The sequence below is a fragment of the Piliocolobus tephrosceles genome, chromosome 16 (assembly GCF_002776525.5).
Source record: "Piliocolobus tephrosceles isolate RC106 chromosome 16, ASM277652v3, whole genome shotgun sequence".
Classification (NCBI taxonomy): domain Eukaryota; kingdom Metazoa; phylum Chordata; class Mammalia; order Primates; family Cercopithecidae; genus Piliocolobus; species Piliocolobus tephrosceles.
Genome location: NC_045449.1, coordinates 69,090,265 through 69,112,596, shown reverse-complemented (window position 1 = coordinate 69,112,596; position 22,332 = coordinate 69,090,265). Strand labels below are relative to the sequence as shown.

The following is a 22,332-nucleotide window of genomic DNA, read 5'->3' as shown; positions in this document are numbered from 1 at the left end:
AAACTACCTGTCCTTTGTCCCCAAGTCACTGGGTGAGCCCATCATCCACAAGAACCCTCCAAATCACATGACGACTCCCCAGCACGGAGCCAAGCCAACAGCCCTTTCCATAGTTACAGCTGCAGGAAGGAGGGGAGGGGGGACTTGTGGGTTATTAATAGCAGCACATCCTGTGTGGAGGGGGACGGGATGGACTGGCCTCTGAGAAGACTCAAGCAGTGACTTCTTGGAAGGCAAAGCCCAAGGCCAGGCAGCTGGTAGAAGGAAGGATCCAGTAGGGAGGGAAGAGCCAGCCCAAAAGGCCTCTGAAGACTCCAACACCTTCCTGCCGGGTAGCATGGACACCCTAACAGCCACGCAGGGAAGAGCTGGGCCAGCAGCCAGTGATGCCCCAATACATTCAGACACACCTGCCCAAGTGCTGCTGGGCCCATGAGGCTGCCCAGGAATGCCCAGGCCCTGCATCCCTGAGGCAGAGAGGAGGCCAGATACCTGGAGCTCCTGCCTCAGCACGTGCCAGAGCATCAGGCAGAGCCTAAGTCAGTCGTGGCTCCAGGGGCATCATTCAGGGACCGCGAGTTTGACATACGGGATGCTCACAGCACAGACACCCTGGGTGAAGGAGGGGCCAAGTCATGAGGAGTGGATGGGACACTTCTCTGCCTAAAGCCATCCTTATAATGGGGTTATACACCCTAGGGGAGAGGAAACAGTCTCACAGGTTCCAGAGCTGGAGAGTGTGAGCTGGAGCCTGAGCATGTTTCTCCAGGGCCCTCCGTTTCCTAGACGACACCATCTCAAGCTGCAGGGAAGAAGGAGCCTCAGCAGCCCAAGCCAGCCTCCCCATTCCCTTTCATGAGCGCAGCTCCCTGTGGAGCCCCCAAACAGAGTGCTGAGTGAGAACAGAAGGGAGGGCCCAGGCGGTCCAGAGGTTAAGAACAGGAAGACTCCATGGAGAGCAGGAAAGGTTGGCAGTGGGGGTCAGCTTCCATGCCAGCCACTGCGAGGATGCTGCTGCTCTGCAGTCTGGCTGTAGCCAAAGAGAAAGACTCCTGTCCCCTCTCTCCTGTTCCTGAGGCGCTGCTTGGGTGGGAGCTACAAGTCCGCAAACACTGTCCCTTCTATGTGACAGGCCCCAGAAAGAATAGCACACAGGGACTAGCCTACCTGCTGTGCAGACCCCAGTGCAGCCCTCTCTGGGCCCTGCCTCCCTTCCTACGCTGCCTACCTCAGCAAATGGAGAAGGGAGCCCTGCACCCAAGCAGCAGGAACCCAGGCTGTCACTGCTACAGCAGGGCCACTGTGGGCTGGAGGACTGGGGACAGGGGTGAGGGCTTTGAAGGAGACAGAACTGATGGATCAGAAGCAGAGAATTATCTCTGAGCCAAACCGCTCGTGGGCTAAGCCAGGGGACGACCCTCTTACCATCAATGACCACTATGCCAGCCCCTGCAAAGCCTACTCCTCCAAGACACCTTCTGATCTGTTTTTTTTTTTTTTTTTAGAGATTCTGCTCTGTCCCCCAGGCTGGAGTGCAGTGGTGTGATCCCAATCTTGGCTCACTGCAACCTCCGCCTCCTGGGTTCAAGAGATTCTCCTGCCCCAGCCTCCCAAATAGCTGGGATTACAGGCACACACTACCATGCCCGGCTAATTTTTGTATTTTTAGTAGAGACAGGGTTTCACCATGTTGGCCAGGCTGGTCTCAAACTCCTGACCTCAGGTGATCCACCTGCCTCGGCCTCCCAAAGTGCTGGGATTACAGGCATGAAACACCGTACCCGGCTGAGATCATCTTTATAAGTCCATTTATACAATTCACAAGTTACCTCAGCTAGAGGCCCTACTAGGTCCTATTACTTTACTGCTTGTACTATCCATTTTGTTTGTTGTTGTTTTGAGACAGAGTCTTGTTCTGTTGCCCAGGCTGGAGTGCAGTAGTTCAATCTCTGCTCACTGCAACCTCTGCCTCCTGGGTTCAAGCGATTCTCCTGCCTCAGCCTCCCAAGTAGCTGGGATTAGTGGCACGCGCCACCACACCCAGCTAATTTTTGTATTTTTAGTAGAGACGGGGTTTTACCATGTTGGCCAGGCAGGTCTCGAACCCCTGGTCTCAAATGATCTGCCTACCTCGGCCTCCCAAAGTGCTGAGATTACAGACGTGAGCCACTGTGCCCAGCCTGTTTGTACTATCACTTCCTCTACTAGACAATAAGCCTCTCTAAGCCAGGGGCCACCTCCCTGGTGCCTAAAGCTCTGCCAACCCAAAGCTGCCATTCCATAGTATGGTGACTGCCAGTGATGACTGACGATGCTTTCCAGGTCAGGGCTCACCTATCCAGAAAGAGAAGGAGGACAAAGAGAAACCCTCCAGGAAAAATGGCCCCTGAGAACTATCCAGCTGGGTCCTCGAGTCTTCTCCCTCAGGCTGGAGAGAGAAACCAGCCCCTCGATACAGAACTTTATTTCTCCCATACACTAGGCACTAGTGTTCAGTGGTTCTGGCTGGAACCAGAAGACAATACCATCCTCTGTTTTGGGGGCATTCAGCCTTACCCGGGCAGGCCACCGCATTACGTAACAGCAGAGCCTCTGGGGATGTGCTCCTTGGAACTGAGCAGCGCAGAACGCTTGCGGCTGTTTGCAGGGGACGACCCTCTTACCATCAATCACCACTATGCCAGCCCCTCCAAAGCCTACTCCTCCAAGACACCTTCTGATCTTATTCCCAGCTAGGAGAGAGGCAAGTGTAGCTTTCCATCTGTGCCAATCACTGCTAGGGTGGATATCTGCTGAGCACCCAGAGGTGGCTGTGAACAGGAGGCCAAGCACATCTGCTTCAAGTTCAATTCCAGAAGCCTATTGCACAGCTCCTGGAGCTGAACAGGAAGCAGTCAGCCAGCCCAGTGCCAGCACAGGCCCAGGGAGTGAGACCACAGCCCCCTCTCCAGACCTTCCCAAGATCTCCCTGGAAGGAAGATCACTATTCAGAAGTTCAGGTCAATAAGTATGTACTAAGCCCTTGCTACATGCCAGGCTCGGTGCTGTGAGCTAGGGATATTGAGATGAATGGAAGAGATGAGTTATTTCAATAGAATAGTGAGTACAATGGTGGAGGTACTATGAATGCTGAAAGGAAGGACCTCTGGAAGGAAGGAAGACTTAAGTGGAGAAGATGATACCAAAACTGGGTCTTGAAGGAAGAACAGAAGTTTCCAGGAAAAGGGGTGGGAAGCGTTTTAGAGGTAATTACTAGAGCTAAAGTCAAAGCAGGGAGGCTAGGAACACCAAATGCATGGGCAGGAGCAGGATTCTGGAGGGCTCTGTACACACTAAAGGTTAAGTAGGTGGTGTGGAACCACTGACCAGTTTTGTGGCAGCCATGTGGAGGTTGATGAGCAGAGACAGAAAGAATCTATTAGGAAGGTGTGGCAGAAGCTAGGCAAGAGACAAAAGGACTTCCTCTGGGGCAGCCTTTGTCAAGGGAGAAGAGTTTTCTGATTGACAACTCTACCTCCATCCAAAGATGGTATACATGGAAGCTGGGCCAAGCCAGGCTGGGAGGAGAAGGCCGATTTTATGGATGGCCTGGGCCACCTGGCTGCTCCCCACCAGCTGATTAGGCAGCTGTGTTTGGAGTCTGATTGGGGAGCTCTTCCCTAACCACAGAGAGGGTGCCCAACAGCCCTCAGCACGGCTCAGCAGGTTAGGACATCGCCCTAGCAAAGGGCAAACAAACTAAATTACACACCCCTGGGCAAGAAGTGGAAGACTGGCTTGGAGCCAACCTAAATCAGAAACCCTAGTCCCATGCGGTTAATAGGTCCACCTTCATCCTTTATTCATAGCTCCATGAGTCTGTGCTTTTCAGCCGAGAGGTCACAGTTGCATCTCCCAAGACTCAGAGCCATGCCTCCTCCCTCAACTTTTGCTTAAAGCCGCCAGTTAAGGACCTCCCAGGCAAAAACAAGAAGGGAGAGTTCAACAGAGACACACAGACAATACCTATAAGGCAATAGAATATGGCCTACCAGGTGCTTCTCCTTCAGGTCCATGGGCCAAGAGTGCTGCAGGCATGCCCAGATGAATGTGGTCACCCCCAAAAGGAAGTCTCCTCCCCAGCATGTACAAACCCCGGTGAGTCTGTCACGGTCCCAACATCTGGGGAAAAAGAAGAAAGAAATCACTCAGGTTGCTAGAATAGGCAGCTACTGTGAAACACAACAGTATCTGGTTTTTTTTTTTTTGAGACGGAGTCTCGCTCTGTTGCCCAGGCTGGAGTGCAGTGGCAAGATCTCCGCTCACTACAAACTCTGTCTCTTGGGTTCAAGCAATTCTCTTGCTTCAGCTTCAAAGTAGCTGGGATTATAGGTGTGTGTCACCATGCCCAGCTAATATTGTATTTTTCAGTAGAGACAGGGTTTTGCCATGTTAGCCAGGCTGGTCTCAAACTCCTGATCTTCCCGCCTCAGCCTCCCAACATAACAGTATCTAAACCACAGCATGGTATGTGGAAAAGAACGGGACTCACTGACCAACAGATGGGGTTAGCCCCGTCGAGCAGCAGTCAGCTCTGGATGAATTCCACTCTCTGAGCCCAGGAGGGAGAGGGCCACAGAGAGGATTCTGGAGGGGTACAAACTCTCTCTCTTTTACCCTTCATTTTCTTTCTTTCTTTTTTTTTTTTTGGAGACAGAGTCTCGCTCTGTCACCTAGGCTGGAGTGCTGTGGTCCGATCTTGGCTCACTGCAACCTCCACCTCCTGGGTTCAAGCAATTCCCTGCCTCAGCCTCCTGAGTAGCTGGGATTACAGGCACCCGCCGCCACGCCCGGCTAATTTTTGTATTTTTAGTAAAGATGGGGTTTCACCATTTTGGTCAGGCTGGTCTTGAACTCCTGACCTCGTGATCCACCCATCTCAGACTCCCAAAGTGCTGGGATTACAGGCATGAGCCACTGTGCCCGGCCTTCATTTTCCTTTTTTTTTTTTTTTTCTTGAGATGGAGTCTCACTGTGTCACCCAGGCGGGAGTGCAGTGGCACAATCTCGGCTCACTGCAAGCTCCGCTTCCCAGGTTCACGCCTCTGCTGCCTCAGCCTCCTGAGTAGCTAGGACCACAGGTGCCTGCCACCACGCCATGCTAATTTTTTGTATTTTTAGTAGAGACAAGGTTTCACCGTGTTAGCCAGGATGGTCTCGATCTCCTGACCTCATGATCCGCCCGCCTTGGCCTCCCAAAGTGCTGGGATTGCAGGCGTGAGCCACTGCACCCGGCCATTTTCTTTATTATTAGTATTATTATTTTGAGATGGAGTTTCGCTCTCTTGCCCAGGCTGGACTTTGCTTACTGCAGTCTCCACCTCCTGGGCTCAAGTGACTCTCCTGTCTCAGCCTCTCAAGTAGCTGGGATTACAGGCGTGCACTAGCATCCCCGGCTAATTTTTGTATTTTTAATTGAGACAGGGTTTCACCGTGTTGGTCAGGCTGGTCTTGAACTCCTGACCTCAAGTGATCCACCTGCCTCAGCCTCTCAAAGTGCTGGGATTACAGGCATGAGTCACCACGCCCAGCCTATTATTTTTTTTTTTAATTCTGTGTGGAGAAGGGGTCTTGCTGTGTTGCCCAGGTTGGTCTTAACCTCCTAGACTCAAGCAATGCTCCCCACCTCAGCCTCTTAAAGTTCTGCGACTACAGGCTACAGGCATGAATCACTATGCCCAGCCTCAATCTTCATTTTCAAAGGCACACTGTGTTTTGTTCCATATGTACTCTGTTTATCACTGAATTACCGCATGCAGGAAAAGCCTTGGTGTATTGGCATTTTTTTTGTTTGTTTGAGACGGAGTTTCACTCTTATTGCCCAGGATAGAGCGCAATGGCATGATCTCAGCTCACTGCAACCTCTGCCTCCCAGGTTCAAGCGATTCTCCTGCCTCAGACTCCTGAGTAGCTAGGATTACAGGCATGTGCCACCACGCCCAGCTAATTTTTGTACTTTTAGCAGAGACGGGGTTTCACCATTGTTGGTCAGGCTGGTCTCAAACTCCCAACCTCAGGTGATCCACCCACCTCAGCCTCCCAAAGGGTTTATTGGCATTTTTATTATTACTACTTTTTTGGTAGAGATTGGGTCTTGCTATGTTGCCCAGGCTGGTCATGAACTCCTGACCTCAAGTGATCTGCCTGCCTCAGCCTCCCAAAGTGCTGGGATTTCAGGCATGAGCCACTGCACCCAGCCAGCATTTTAAAAATTTAGGGTTAAGGCCGAGCACAGTGGCTCACGCCTGTAATCCCAGCACTTTGGGAGGCCAAGACAGGCAGATCACTTGAGGTCAGGAGTTCCAGAGCAACCTGGCCAACATGGTGAAACCCCATCTCTACTAAAAATACAAAAATTAGCCAGGCATGGTGGTGGGCACCTATAATCCCAGTTACTCAGGAGGCTGAGGCAGGAGAATCACTTGAACCTAGGAGACAGAAGTTGCAGTGAGTTGAGATTACGCCACTGCACTCCAATCGGGCGACAGAGTGAGACTTGGTCTCAAAAAAAAAAAAAAAAAAAAAAAAATTTAGGGTTAAGGTTAGCCTTAACATCAAGTGAAATCTAGATATGCAAGTTGGATAATCAGCGGGCAGCTGGGACAGCAGCAGGGTGGACGTCCACTGCGTCCCCAGAACGCAGTGGCAGCCCAATTTGACAACAGGTCTGACAAAAGCGGGCTGCTTACCTGGAAAATGAGGTTAGCTCTACCTCCCCACCTGCCCTCACCAGCCCTCACCCTCCCGTCCTGGCAGCCATCACAACTCTAGTGATCTCAGACCAGGGTGTGTTTGAGGAAAGAGTGACACTGAGCATTCTGGTTTGATGCCAAGCTACTCCTCTTGGAGAAAGCACTAACCTACTGACTAGGACAGTTTTTTGGGGGCCAGCAGCAAGCCTTGTCAAGGGGTGCCAGGCAGAAACCCAGGAGAACTGACCCAGAAAAAAGCTGTCAAGAAACAATAAAAGCTGTGTCCGGAGGACCCAACCAGAAGGCCCCAGTTCTACCGCCAACTCCACTCCAAAACCCCTTCCAGTTCCTCTCAAGGTGGCACCCATGCTGGTGCCCCAGGCTGGGCAACCAAGTCTGTCCCACCCCTGCTTTTGAAAATAGAGCCAGCCTCAAAGGCTCAGATACAGATAGGGATGCTGGAAGTGGCCTTGCAATGCAGTGACATTCAGTCTTTGGCAGCCAACTGAAATGGAATCCTGAGGGACCAAAGCCACTCCTCCCCAAGGCCACTGTCTGACTCAGGCTGCCCCAGTCCTGTTTACGATGGCAGCTCGAGGTCCCCATGACACCCCATCCCAGCAGGGGCTGGATGAGATCGTTGCCACACAGGGAAAAGCACCAGGAGCCAGATGGGGACTGTGCCTGTTAACTCCTTCTGCCAACGCTAGAAAAGCAAAATCACTCTGTGGCCAGCTGGAACCACAGCAGTACAGAGAGGGCAGCCAGGAACAGGACATTTTTCTAAGAGTCTCTGTTTTCCCATCATTCCATACATGGGATTCTGGGAGACAGCCATTCTTAACTGTCTGATCTGAAACCAGTAGCTGGGTCCTTAAAGGGCCAGTTCTGCTCCTAGTCCATTGTGAAAACAAGCACAGGATTCAAAGCCAAATATCCCTGGGTTCAAATCCCTGGGTTCAAATCCCAGCTCCAGCTTGTCTTGAACGCCAGTGACCTTGACAAATTATTTGCCCCTCTGAGCCTCTTTGTTCATAGAATGGAAATGACAATACCTATTTCACAGAGGAGCTGTAGAATTATGAAAAATAGTATATGCCGGGGATCTAGTATAATATTTGACATATAGTAGGTACTCAATAAACAACTGCCATTACTATCAGCAGCAAGCAAAAAACATGAACCAAGTGCCACTTAGGTGAAGAATAAGGACTCAAAAGCAAGGTGGAAGAAAAAGAAATGGATGGCATAATGATGGGAAAGAATCTCTTTATTTGCAGAAGACAAGATCAACTGTATATGGAGAAAATACTAAGGAATCTACAAATAAGATACTAAAACAAATAAGGGTGCAAAGTTGTAGGATATAAGGTCAAAATACAAAATATAAATATATTTCTTTTTTTTTTTTTTTTTTTTTCTGAGATGGAGTCTCGCTCTGCTGCCCAGGCTGGAGTGCAGTGGCCGGATCTCAGCTCACTGCAAGCTCCGCCTCCCGGGTTTTCACCATTCTCCTGCCTCAGCCTGCTGAGTAGCTGGGACTACAGGTGCCTGCCACCTCGCCTGGCTCGTTTTTTTGATTTTTTTTTAGTAGAGATGGGGTTTCACCGTGTTAGCCAGGATGGTCTCGATCTCCTGACTTCATGATCCTCCTGTCTCGGCCTCCCAAAGTGCTGGGATTACAGGCTTGAGCCACCGGGCCTGGCCTATTTCTATATACTATAATCAAATATCAGAAAATAAAAATTTTAGTATCATTTATAACAGTATAAAAACAGCATGGCCGGGCGCGGTGGCTCACACCTGTAATCCCAGCACTTTGGGAGTCTGAGGTGGGTGGATCACCTGAGGACAGGAGTTCCACACCAGCCTGGCCAACATGGTGAAACCCCAACTCTACTAAAAATACAAAAATTAGCTAGGCGTGGTTGTGGGTGCCTGTAGTCCCAGTTACTTGGGAGGCTGAGGCAGGAGAATCACTTGAACCCCGGAGGCAGTGAGCCGAGATCACGCCATTGCACTCCAGCCTGGGTGACAAGAACAAAACTCAATCTCAAAAAAAAAAAAAAAAAAAACCTAGAAATTATTCTAATAAAAATATATGTAAGACCTGTACACTGCTGAGAAAAATTAAAGAAGACTTAAATAAATGGGGAAATATACAATGTTTATGGATTGGAAGGCTCAGTATTAAGATGACAATTATCCCCTGATTTATAGATTTAATACAATCTTTTTTTTTTATTCCCCTTCTCGTTGCCCAGGCTGCAATGCAATGGCACAATCTCAGCTCACTGCAACCTTTGCCTCCTGGGTTCAAGTGATTCTCCTGCCTCATCAGCCTCCCGAGTAGCTGGGATTATAGGTGCCCACCACCATGCCTGGCTAATTTTTTGTATTTTTAGTAGAGATGGGGTTTCATCATGTTGGCCAGGCTGGTCTTGAACTCCTGACCCCAGGTGATCCACCTGCCTCAGCCTCCCAAAGTGCTGGGATTACAAGTGTGAGCCACCGCGCCCAGCCTCTCAATACAATCTTAATCAAAGTCCCAGCTGGGACTTCCATAGAAATTGGCAAGCTGATTCTAAAATTTGTATGGAAAGATAAAGAACCTAGAATAGGCAAAACAATTTTGAAAAGAGAAACAAATTCTGAGGACTTACACTACCTGATTTGAAGATTTAACATATAGCTACAGTAATCAAAACATGTGGTGCTGACACAAGGAGAGGCAAACAAATCAATGGGACAGAACGGAGCGTCCAGCACTAGATTCACACACATTGACCCTTACTTCATACCATATACAAAAATTAACTTAAAATGGATCACACATCTAAACATAAAGGTTACAACTGTAACACTTCCAGAAGAAAATATGCAGGAGGGGTGGGGACAGGAATCTTTGTAACTTGGGGTAAGCAAAGATTTCTTAAAACACAAAAAACATAAACCATCAAAGAAAGCAACTTTAGCCAGGTCTGGTGGAGCACGCCTGTAGTCCTAACTACTTGAGAGGCTGAGGTAGGGGAATCACTTGAGCCCAGGAGTTCAAGGTTACAGTGAACTATGATTGTGCCACTTCACTACAGTCTATGCAACAGAGTGAGACCCTGCCTCTAAAAAACAAACAAATAAATAAAAGAAAACAACCGATAAATTGTTCCATAAAAATAAAAAAAATTTCCACTCTTCAAAAAGTGCCATAAAGAAATTGAGGCTGGGCATAGTAGCTCATGCCTGTAATCCTAGCACTTTGGGAGGCTGAGGCAGACAGATCACTTGAGGCCAAGAATTTGAGTCTAGCCTGAGCAACATAGCAAAATCACGTCTCAAAAAGCAAAAGTAGTTTTGAAGTGTTTGGGATTAAAAAAAAAATTATTTTATATATATATATATGATTCTTACGGCTCAGTAACAAGACCAACGACCCAATTTTAAAATGAGCAAAGATTTCAGCCAGGCATGGTGGCACACATCTGCAGTCCTAGATACTTGGGAGGCTGAGGCAGGAGGATCACTTGAGCTCAAGAGTTGGAGGTTGCAGTGAGCCATGATCTCACCACTGCACTCCAGCCTGGGCAACAAACTGAGATCTTGTCTTAATAAATAAATAAAACAAACAAACAAACAAACAAACAGGCAGAGATTTGAACAGACTTTTCACAAGATATACAAACAGCCAATATGAGTATGAAAAGATAGTCAACAACATTAATCATTAGGGAAACAAAAATTAAAACCACAATGAGAAGGCCGGGCATGGTGGCTCAAGCCTATAATTTCAGCACTTTGGGAGGCTGATGGGGGAGGATGACTTGAGGCCAAGAGTTGGAGACTAGCCTGGGCAACATAGCAAGACCCTGTCTTACAAAAAAATTTAAAACCACAATGAAAGACCACTATACACCCATCAGAATGACTAAAATGAAAGACTGAGAATATGGCTGAGGCAGGAGGATCTTGCCATCAGAATGACTAAAATGAAAAAGACTGAGAATATGGCTGAGGCAGGAGGATCTTGAGACCAGGAGTTCAAGGCTGCAGGGAGCTATGATCACGCCACTGCACTCCAGCCTGGTCTCAAACGGAACAAGCCTTGTCTCTAACAACAACAACAAAAAGAGCCAGGTGCAATGGCTCATCCCTGGAATCCCAGCACTTTGGGAAGCCAAGGTGGGCGGATCCCCTGAGGTCGGGAGTTCGCGACCAGACTGACCAACATGGAGAAACCCTGTCTCCACTACAAATATAAAAATCAGCCGGGCGTGGTGGTGCACGCCTGTAGTCCCAGCTACTTGGGAGGCTGAGGCAGGAGAATCGCTTGAACCCAGGAGGCGGAGGTTGCAGTGAGCCAAGATCACGCCATTGCACTCCAGTCTGGGCAACAAGAGCAAAACTCCGTCTCAAAAAAAAAGAAAGAAAGAAAATGAAAAAATACACAGGGATAAGGGGCCAAAATGGAGAGGCTCTGAGGAGTCACTGAAGAGTGTGGGTTTCTGAGTAGGCCAAAGATTTGTTTTTTTGAGACAGAGTCTCACCCTATTGCCCAGGCTGGAGTACGGTGGTGCGATCACAGCTCATTGCACCTCAACTTCCCAGGCTCAAGCGATCCTCCCACCTCAGCCTCCCGTATGTGCTGCTACGCCTGACAATTTTTTTTCTGGAGGCAGGGTCTATGTCACCCAGGCTGTTAGCAGTATTTTAAGAGGGTAGAACATGGATCAGAGGGAAAAGGAAAGAAATTTTAGGCAGAAGAGTTAGAAGAAAATGACGATAATCTTGGTTTGCCATGCCAAGTATCTAGACAAAGGTGGCAATAGTAGCCATGAAAACAAAGGGGTGGATACTTCCTGCTGCCAAGCTCAGAAACAAGGTCAAAAAGAACTAAGGGCTGGGCGCGGTGGCTCATGCCTGTAATCCCAGCACTTTGGGGGGCCAAGGTGGGCGGATCACGAGGTCAGGAGATAGAGACTATCCTGGCTAACATGGTGAAACCACATCTCTACTAAAAATACAAAAAATTAGCCGGGCGTGGTGGCGGGCACCTGTAGTCCCAGCTACTCGGGAGGCTGAGGCAGGAGAATGGCATGAACCCGGGAGGCGGAGCTTGCAGTGAGCCGAGATCGTGCCACTGAACACCAGCCTGGGCGAGAGAGCAAGACTCTGTCTCCAAAAAAAAAAAAAAAAGAACTAAGTGGGAGCCCGAGGCTCAGATTGAGGGCAAGATGAGGAGTTGGCTGTCCTAATCCCTTCAAGGACAAATTTCATTAGCTGTGCTTGTACGCTAGCCATGCCCAACACACCAAAAATGCAGTTTGGTGGATTTGTATTCAGTTTAATGGTTGTGCCCACAGGGTACTAATTGATAGATCTGTGTTAAGCTGGAGGGAAGTTTTTAATAGCAAGCTGTAGGATTCTATCCTTGGTGGCATTATAGTCAATATTTTTATCAATGACTTGGGTGAGGAAACAGATGGTATGCTAATCAAATTCTTGGAGAGCATAAACCTGGAAAGGAGATCAACATCAAAATCCAAGAAGCTCTCAACAGGCTGAAGCGATGGGCCAAATCAAATGGGTTCAGTTTAACTGGAAAAAATATTAAGTACTGCACTTAGGTTCAAAAACTACTGTATAAAACTACCACAAATGGCTTAATTAATGCAATTTCAATATGAGTGTGTGCTCACTCAAAGTTCATTCACATTTAGGCTGCATTAACAGATATCCCGTGTCCCTAACAAGAAATGAGGAAGTCTGATTTCTGTACATATCAGAGAACACCTGGAATATTTTGTTCAGTTGTACATCACACACTTTAAGGACACTAACAAAACTGGAAGGCCTTCAGAGAGCAGCAACTAGGTTGGAGAAACCAAGACATGAGAAATGGCAGAAAGAACTGAAGATGCTTAGCCAGTACACCAAAAACACATTTTGGGTGCAAGCAGGGCTAGAAAGGTATCATGGCTATAAGCAGTGAGAAGGGTCAGGCTTACTCTGGGAGGCCCCGAAACAGGAACTAGGATGCTATAAGAGCTAGACTGACTTAAAATGTACAGTATCTTTTTATATAGTTTAAACTGTGTGTGTGTATATATATATATATTTTCCTTTTTTTCTTTTGGAGACAGGTTCTCATTCTGCTGCCCAGGCTGGAGTGCAGTGGCACGATCATGGCTCACTGGAACTGCAGTCTCAAACTCCTGGGCTCAATCTTTCCACTTCAGCCTCCCGAGCAGCTGGGACCACAGACACATGCCACCATGACCAGCTGTTTTTTTTTTTGTTTTTTTTTTTTTGTAGAAACAAGGTCTTGCTATGTTGCCCAGACTGGTCTAGAACTCTGGGGCTCAAGCAAATCCTCCCACCTCAGCCTCCCAAACTGCTGGAATTACAGATGTGAGCCACTGAGTCAAGCCTAGAACTTATATTTTTCTTTTTTTAAAAAATATATATAGAGAGAGAGAGATGGGGTCTCACTATGTTAACCAGGCTTGTCTTGAAGCGATTTTCCCATCTCGGCCTCCCAGAGTGCTGGGATTACAGGTGTGAGCCACCATGGCCAGCCTTAGAACTGTGTATTTTTAATTTTTTTTTTTTTTTTTTTTTTTTTGAGATGGAGTCTCGCTCTGTCACCCAGGCTGGAGTGCAGTGGTCGGATCTCAGCTCACTGCAAGCTCTGCCTCCCAGGTTTTTATGCCATTCTCCTGCCTCAGCCTCCCGAGTAGCTGGGACTACAGGCGCCCGCCACCTCGCCCGGCTAGTTTTTTTGTATTTTTTAGTAGAGATGGGGTTTCACCATGTTAGCCAGGATGGTCTCGATCTCCTGACCTCGTGATCCCATCTCGGCCTCCCAAAGTGCTGGGATTACAGGCTTGAGCCACCGCCCTGGCCAAACTGTGTATTTTTAAAAATGGAACAGGCTGCCCTGTGAAGCAATGAGCTCCCCACCACTAGAGGGAACCAAGCAGAGGCTGAGAAGTTATGGAGATAATTAATACATGAGGTAGAGGTTAGGAAGACAGTTCAAACCCTGAGAGAATGTGAAACCAAGAAATCCAAATTTCTTCATATGCAGAGACGCTCAACTCTGCATATAAGAGACATTCAGGGCCGGGCGCGGTGGCTCAAGCCTGTAATCCCAGCACTTTGGGAGGCCGAGACGGGCGGATCACGAGGTCAGGAGATCGAGACTATCCTGGCTAACACTGTGAAACCCCGTCTCTACTAAAAAATACAAAAAACTAGCCGGGCGAGGTGGCGGGCGCCAGCAGTCTCAGCTACTCGGGAGGCTGAGGCAGGAGAATGGCGTAAACCCGGCAAGTGGAGCTTGCAGTGAGCTGAGATCGCGCCACTGCACTACAGCCCGGCCGAGAGAGCGAGACTCCGTCTCAAAAAAAAAAAAAAAAAAAAAAAAAGACATTCAGGCCAGGTGTGGTGGGTACGGTGGCTCACGCCTGTAATACCAGCACTTTGGGAGGTAGAGGCGGGTGGATCAAGAGGTCAAGAGATCGAGACCATCCCGGCCAGTATGATGAAATCCCGTCTCTACTAAAAACACAAAAATCGGCCAGGCGCGGTGGCTCAGGCCTGTAATCCCGGCACTTTGGGAGGCCAAGGTGGGCGGATCACGAGGTCAGGAGATGAGACCATCCTGGCTAACACGGTGAAACCCCGTCTCTACTAAAAATACAAAAAACTAGCCGGGCATGGTAGCAGGCGCCTGTAGTCCCAGCTACTCAGGAGGCTGAGGCAGGAGAATGGCATGAACCCAGGAGGTGGAGCTTGCAGTGAGCCCACATCATGCCACTGCACTCCAGCCTAGGCAACAGAGATTCCGTCTCAAAACAAACAAACAAAAAAACACACAAAAAAACAAAAATCAGCCGGGCCTGGTGACCCGTGCCTGTACTCCCAGCTACTTAGGAGACTTAGGCAAGAGAATTGCTTGAGCCCAGGAGGCAGAGGTTGCAGTGAGCCGAGATCTCACCACTACACTCCAGCCAGGCGATGGAGCAAGATTCCATCTCAAAAAAAAAAAAAAAAAAAAAAAAGACATTCAAATCAGACTATGCCAAAATAACAAAATTGGAAGACTTTCACCACCTAACTTCAAGCCTTATAAAGCTACAGTAATTAAAGCAATGTGGAGCCAGGCACGGTAGCTCACGCCTGTAATCCCAGCACTTTGGGACGCCAAGGCAGGCAGATCACTTGAGGTCAGGAGTTCAAGACCAGCCTGGCCAACCTGGTGAAACCCTGTCTCTACTGCAAATACAAAAAAATTAGCCGGGCATAGTAGTGTGCACCTGTAATTCCAGCTACTCGGAGGCAAGGCAGGAGGATCCCTCCTGAACCCAGGAGGTGGAGGTTGCAGTGAGCTGAGATCGCACCACTGCACTCCAGCCTAGGCAACAGAGCGAGACTCTGTCTCAAAACAACAACAACAATGATAAAGCAATGTCGTATTATAGTCTGGCATTAGAGAGTACCAGACAGAAATAGATCCAGGAATATATGTTTAATTGACTTTTGAGAAAGATGAAAGGCAATTCAGTGGAGACAGGATAGTCTTTTCAACAAATGGTGCTGAACAATTAAATATTCACATGCAAAAAAAAAAAAAAAAAGAACTTGGAAATATTACTTGTACCATATACAAAAATTAACTCAAAATGGATCATAGATCTAAATGTAAAATGGTAAAACTTATATAGGAGATAGGAAAAAGTCTTTGTGACTGTGGGTTACATTTCTTTTTTTTTTTTTTTTCTTTTTTGAGATGGAGTCTTGCTCTGTCTCCAGGCTGGAGTGCAGTGGCATGATCTCGCCTCACTGCAAGCTCCGCCTCCTGGGTTCAGGCCATTCTCCTGCCTCAGCCTCCCAAGTAGCTGGGACTGCAGGCACCTGCCACCACACCCGGCTAATATTTAATAGAGATGGGGTTTCACCGTGTTAGCCAGGATGGTCTCGATCTCCTGACCTCGTGACCCACCCACCTCGGCCTCCCAAAGTGCTGGGATTACAGGCGCGAGCCACTGCGCCCGGCCTACTGTGAGTCACATTTCTTAGATTCAATACCAAAAGCATAACCCACAAAAGGAAAAATTAATAAATTGGAACTGAGTGGCTAGGGAATGGTTGGGAGCAGGAAGGAGAATTTTTACTATAGACGCTTTTTTTTAAAAATTCTTTTTTATACTTTTTCCTGCCCTTGCATACATATACTTTTGTGCCTTTTGATTTTCAAATCATGTGAATGTATTCAATATATCTTTAAAAGATCAGCAACTTCAGGCTGGACGTGGTGGCTCACGCCTGTAATCCCAGCACTTTGGGAGGCTGATGCAGGTGGATCACCTGGGGTCAGGAGTTCGAGATCAGCCTGGCCAACATGGTGAAACCCTGGCTCTACTAAAAATACAAAAATTAGCCAGGCGCGGTGGTGTGCACCTGTAATCCCAGCTACTCAGGAGGCTAAGACAGGAGAATTGCTTGTACCTGGGAGGCAGAGATTGCAGTAAGTTGAGATCACACCACTGCATTCCAGCCTTGGATAGAGCAAAACTCTGTCTCAAAACAAAACAAAACAACAGCCAATCGCAAAAGGACAAATGTTGTATGATTCCTCTTATATGAGGTTTCTAAAACAGTCAAAATCACAGAGACAGAAAGTAGAAAGATGGTTGCCAGGGGTTGGGAGCAGGGAGAAATGGGGAGTTAAATGTTTAACGGGAACAGAGTTTCAGTTTGGGAAAATAAGAACGTTCTGGAAAGGGATGGTGATGAGGGTTGCACAACAATGCAAATGTACTTAATGCCACAGAACTGGTTATAATGGAAAATATTATACTGTGTATTTTTTTCCATAATTTTAAAAATTCAGCAACTTCTGGCAGGGCACGGTGGCTCATATCTGTAACTCCAGCACTTTGGGAGGCCAAGGCAGGCAGATCCCTTGAGCACAGGAGTTTGAGACCAGCCTGGGCAAACAGGGCAAGAACCCATCTCTATAAAAAGTACAAAAATTGGCCGGGCGCGGTGGCTCACACCTGTAATCCCAGCACTTTGGGAGGCCGAGGCGGGTGCATCACGAGGTGAGGAGATCGAGACCATCCTGGCGAACACGGCGAAACCCCGTCTCTACTAAAAATACAAAAAAATTAGCTGGGCGTGGTGGCGGGCGCCTGTAGTTCCAGCTTCTCGGGAGGCTGAGGCAGGAGAATGGCATGAACCCAGGAGGCGGCACAGCTTGCAGTGAGCCGAGATCACGCCACTGCACTCCAGCCTGAGCGACAGAACAAGACTCCGTCTCAAAAAAAAAAAAAAAAAAAATACAAAAATTAGCCAGGTGTGGTAGGATGTGCCTGTGGTCCCAGCTACTCAGGGGACTAAGGTGGGAGGATCACCTGAGGTCTGGAGATCAAGGCTGCAGTAAGCCATAATCACACCACTGCACTCCAACATGGGCTACAGAGCAAGTTCTGTCTCAAAAAAAAGAAAAATCAACAACTCCTGATTCTGATTTTGCAATAGGCTCTGCCTTATAGCTAAGCAATATTCCCCACTTGGCTTTCATGCCAACGTAATGAAGGTTTACGCTCTTTGAGTACACCTTTGAGTCTTTCTCCAGCATACATCTTTTTAAAGTGTTTCCCAGTATTTTTCTGTTCACTTCCCTACCAAGCAAGACTGGTACCATGAACCTCCTTTTCAAGAAGCCCTTGAAGTTATGAAAATTGGGTTCATTTAATTATAGTACACTAAAATTTCTGGTTCCTCAAATACCACTCTAAGCCTTTCAAGGTTCTTCTCTCTGACACCCCTCACCCCTCTCCCATCACTTCTGGCCTTCGGAGCTAGAGAAACCCAAAGCAAGCAGTGTGTGGTTTCTCTTCCTTACGCAGGCCATCAGTGTCTAAATCTGGCCCTTAAACTACTTGTCATGCCATGTGACCCATCCTGTTTACTACCATCTCAGCAGCCACAGGCAAAGCTTATTATTACACAAACCCCTGATCACCAAACCGCACATTCTGGCTGGCGGGTCTGCTCGGAAGAAAAGCATTCCTGTTTCAGCCATGGCCTACCCTCTAGTTCACCTGTGCTGCTATAAACAAATCCAGGCCTGTCTGGAAACGGGCTTTAAACAATATTTTTAAATCCTATCATTTTGGTAAAGAAAGGCACCATCGTAAAAACAACACTAACACAATAATAAGATAAGAAATATTGGCCGGGCGCGGTGGCTCAAGCCTGTAATCCAGCACTTTGGGAGGCCGAGACGGGTGGGTCACGAGATCAGGAGATCGAGACCATCCTGGCTAACACGGTGAAACCCCGTCTCTACTAAAAAATACAAAAAACTAGCCGGGCGAGGTGGCGGGCGCCTGTAGTCCCAGCTACTGGGGAGGCTGAGGCAGGAGAATGGCGGGAACCCGGGAGGCGGAGTTTGCAGTGAGCTGAGATTGTGCCACTGCACTCTAGCCCGGGTGACAGAGCAAGACTCCATCTCAAAAAAAAAAAAGAAAAGAAAAAAAGAAATATTGATACATATTTACCAACCGGTGCCAAGCCTGACCCAGAAGCTTCTCACTTGAACACCAGGAACGGACTTAAAGGCTTTGTGGCATTCAGGCTTGGACTGCTATATAAGAGTTCAACTTGATTCATCAGATTAAGCTAAATACATAAAGCCTTGGGTGTAGGTAGTATTTACATTAGGACCCCTCCCTCTCCTGTGGAAACTGTTTCTCAAGCCCAACTTAGGGAGAGAGCAGCAGGGATGAAGTGGATGATCACAACCTTCAATTCTCATTAGTTTCTACAGGAGTTAAGGTTTCCAAAAGGCTGGTTCTTCGGCACTAGCAGCTGGCACTCCCTAGCAACTTCTCAAAAGAGAAACGTCACGGGGTTTCTGTTCTCTTCCATTTCACTGTCCAGGCCTAGCTTTCCCAGTCTCATCTGATGTCAAGTCACCACAAACAAGGGGTGTGGTGGTCTGGGGGTTCAAGGGCAGTTAACTCTCCATTATTTGGGGGCTGATGATGAAGAGGATGGTTTGTATTTCACCTCCCTGGTCAGTGCACTACTCCACAGTATCCACCAGTTTTCCTGTTTGCCGTTTTGACAAAGAGAACCAGTGAGCAAGGAAGTTAGAGCTAACATAGCAGCTAAGACTTGCAATGTTTTGAGGATTTTATCTGAATGTGCTGTCTCCTGTTCTAGGGTTAACCATAGTCTACATTTTAATGTGCTCTGATCTTTACAGTGATTTGCAAACTTTTTGATTCCATGACTCTTTTTTTTTTCTTCGGAGACAGAGTCTTGCTCTGTTGCCCAGGCTGGAGTGAGTGCAGCGGCATGATCACAGCTCACTGCAGCCTCGACCTTCTGGACTCAAGCGATCCTCTGGCCTCCACCTCCCAAGGAGCTGGGAACACAGGTATGTGCCACCATGCCCAGCTAATTTTTTGGTTTTCTTGTCACTGTGTTACCCAGGTTGATCTCAAACTCCTGGGCTCAAGCAATCCTCCCACATCAGCCTCCCAAAGTGCTGGGATTACAGGCATTATTTTGACTCTTTTGAACTTTACTAATGCCATTGCTTTAAATTTTTTTATTTATTTGTATTATTTTAGTTCTGCTTCAGGATCTAACATTTTTTTAACCACCTCTTTAGAATACCAAGATCAGCTCTTCTTTTGCCAAAAGTACTATAAAGAGATACCACAGTGCCATTTCTTCTCTCCTCAATGGCTCTCAATCTTTTTCTGCCTCCACGCTGTTCCTGTATGCAATGCGTTCCTGTGAATAACATCTCTAATGACACTATAATGGTTCCCAAAAAACAAGGAAGAGGCACACCTTCCTCCTACTCTGCCTGTCGCTGCCCTGAGAATCACTGAAATAATTTATGCCCCCAATATAGACAGAGACAACAATAAATATTAATACAAGTAGTCCGCCAGAGGACTACCTGCTGCCTTCTTAAAATTAATGAATGCAAACCAGGCATGAAGACCCTAGTAATTGCCAGGAAGCATAGGAGGATCCGACTTTTAATGCCCATCACTTTTAGTGCCCAGAGCCACCCTGCAAAAGGCTCAGGGGAGTCAGGGAACTAGATTTCCTCAGGTCACACCTAGGAAACAACTGGCTCTAGCGGATAAAGAACTCAACACCCTTGGACTTTCGGATTCTAGTTTGGCTCTAGGTGACCCTGGCCTTGCCTCTCTGAACAATCTCCACATCTGCAAAATAAAAATATTAAAACTGCCCCCTCCCTGCTTCCATCTTCCAAGGTTACCTGTGGAATAACAACTATGTCACTAAAGCTGAGCATCTTGGATAAATCATGAGAAAACGATCCTTCTCTCCAATGCATACACCCACACACCAGAAGGAAAACAGATTCCATAACGAGCGCCCTCCTTTTTTCCCTCAAGAGCCACCGAAAAACTCAGGAGAGAGGGTGGGATGTAGCAGCACGTGACCAAGGCAATGCCAAAGTGCAGCCTGCGGTGACACACCAATGAAAGAGCGGGGCTTTGCTTGCATCTGGCGCTGGGCAGCGGGCAGGGGCCGCATCGTGGCATGCTAGGAACCGGGAGACCTGGGCTCCAGGGGTGTGCGGCACAGGATCCAGGGCATTGCACAGGAATCACTTTATCCGATGCCATGGATGGTGAGCCTATGGTTGCTTCTGAGGAGCCTGAAAACGCTTCTGGAAAGGCGGAAGGAAAAGAAAGCACGCTCCAAACTGCAAGATCAGGGAGGGCTGCCAGGAGCCCCTCGGCCGGCTCCATCCAGCTGGGGACGGCGGCGCGAGGACCCCGGGCGGCTGCGGAGAGCGCGCGCAGGCGGCACAACGGTCTTTATTTGGGTCGGGGTATGAGGACTTCCAGGGGCCTCGAAATAAATACTCAGGGCGTCGGCGCTGGGAGCCCTCTGGGCCAGGGCCCGGGCACGACAGACCTGGGGCAGGGATTCTTTGTTGGCGAGAGGCTTTATTTCTGGCGAGAGACCCCACAATGGACCAATCCAGGGCCGACAGCAAGAGTCTGAAGACTCGGGGGAAGGCAATGGTCAAGAGCTTGAGACCAGAGCCAGTCCCTGGACTCCCCCTCAGGAGGCATCCCCTGAGGCCGTTCTCTGGGTGCAGACCCCAGACTCCCCTTTCCTTGACCAAGAATCCAAAGGACGCGCAAGGCCGAGCCCCACGCCCCCTTGTTCCCCACTTTCGGGCCACGGGCCTTCTCGTACTTACCGGGGCCACGGGGCCGGTCTTGCTCGCCCGCGTCCTCTCCCCTCCCAGCCCCCTCCTCACTTCACGTCCCCTCCTCCGGGGGCCGCAGCCATGTCCGTTACTGGCAACTCTAAGGGGGCTTGCCTCCGTTCCGGACAACAGAGGCGCCTGGCAGAGAGCTAAAGTTCAGGCCACCGATTGGTCAGAATTTGAGAATGAGGGTGAATTGTGGCTTCTTATTGGCTACGCGGCGTGCCAGGCTGTAGCTGCAACCGCCCCTCTGAGAGCCTGGCGGAATTAGGTGCAGAGTGATGCGACCGGGAGAGTGAAAAGCAACTGTCCTTTCCTGGGCGTAATGCTCAGGCACTTTCTAGTCCAGTAGCCCTGACCAGAGGGCACGGCTTTAGCTTCGATTCGTTTTCCTATGGAATTATTCTAAAAAGATAGGCGGCACGCCCCCCCCCCCCGCCCCCCCCCCCCCCCCCCTTTTTTTTTTTTTAAATAAGCCCTTTGCAGAGCTCCCCGCCTCTCTTAAATTCTTCTAAGCTCCCTCCTTGTTGCTGGAAACAAATGCCTGGAGGCTCCCTGCTCCGAGAGGCCTTGGAGGGACTCCCTCAGGACGAATATTGCGTCCACACCGAAGCTAGAAAATCTAAGGCAATACTGCAATTCTCTCTGCCCCTTCCAGCTCGGCTGAAATCTAAGCGAAAAACAAGTTAATTTTTTTTTTTTTTCTAGGTAATTAGAGAAATCTCCTGGTAGACCCCTCTTGGGAAAACAAAGCAAGCCTGTGTCAGTATTTACTTCTCGTTTCCCAGAGATCTAAGTCTGGAAGGCTTGTTTAAAAAAACAAAAACACAAACAAAACTTGTTTATAAAATTGAGAAAGAGCTGAGCTTGGCCCTGTGAAGTAAGAACCCTTTCCCACATCCATGAATTTAATTACGTAATTAAAATCCCTTTCTCAGCTGGACAAGAAAATGGCATTTTAGTACCTAATCTTGTATGACCCAGTTTAGCTGTTGCCTAAAACACTGTTGGAATCATGTCACTACCCTGCACACAAAAATCTATAGTTCACCTTTGCAAATAGGTCCAAATCTTTTTCCCTGATGTTCAAAGCCCTTCATAAATTGACTCAGACATACATTTCCACGTCTAACTCCCCTCAGGCTAAACTATTCCTGCAGCCACATAGATTCACCAGCATTCTTTAAACATGTCGGCCGGGCGCGGTGGCTCAAGCCTGTAATCCCAGCACTTTGGGAGGCCGAAACCGGCGGATCACGAGGTCAGGAGTTCGAGACCATCCTGGCTAACACGGTGAAACCCCATCTCTACTAAAAA

The 22,332-nt window shown here is 48.4% G+C and overlaps 1 protein-coding gene across 10 annotated transcripts in view; it reads right to left on the bottom strand.

Annotated features, from left to right (window-relative positions):
* The window catches only part of TMEM94 (transmembrane protein 94), a 46,319-nt gene extending 25,144 nt beyond the window's left edge, over positions 1-21,175 (bottom strand). For 6 of the 10 annotated variants that reach the window (XM_026456791.1, XM_026456794.1, XM_026456792.1 and 3 more), the window contains exons 1-2: positions 21,007-21,166; positions 4,032-4,161 (exon numbers count right to left, since the gene is read on the bottom strand). In XM_026456791.1, coding sequence (XP_026312576.1) covers positions 4,032-4,055 — 24 coding nt within the window. In that variant the 5' untranslated portion in view covers positions 4,056-4,161; positions 21,007-21,166. Of the gene's footprint in view, positions 1-4,031; positions 4,167-21,006 lie in introns of those variants that run through there. The other 4 variants (XM_026456796.1, XM_026456800.1, XM_026456797.1 and 1 more) reach the window with 2 other exon arrangements.
* Between the last annotated feature and the right edge of the window lie 1,157 nt (positions 21,176-22,332).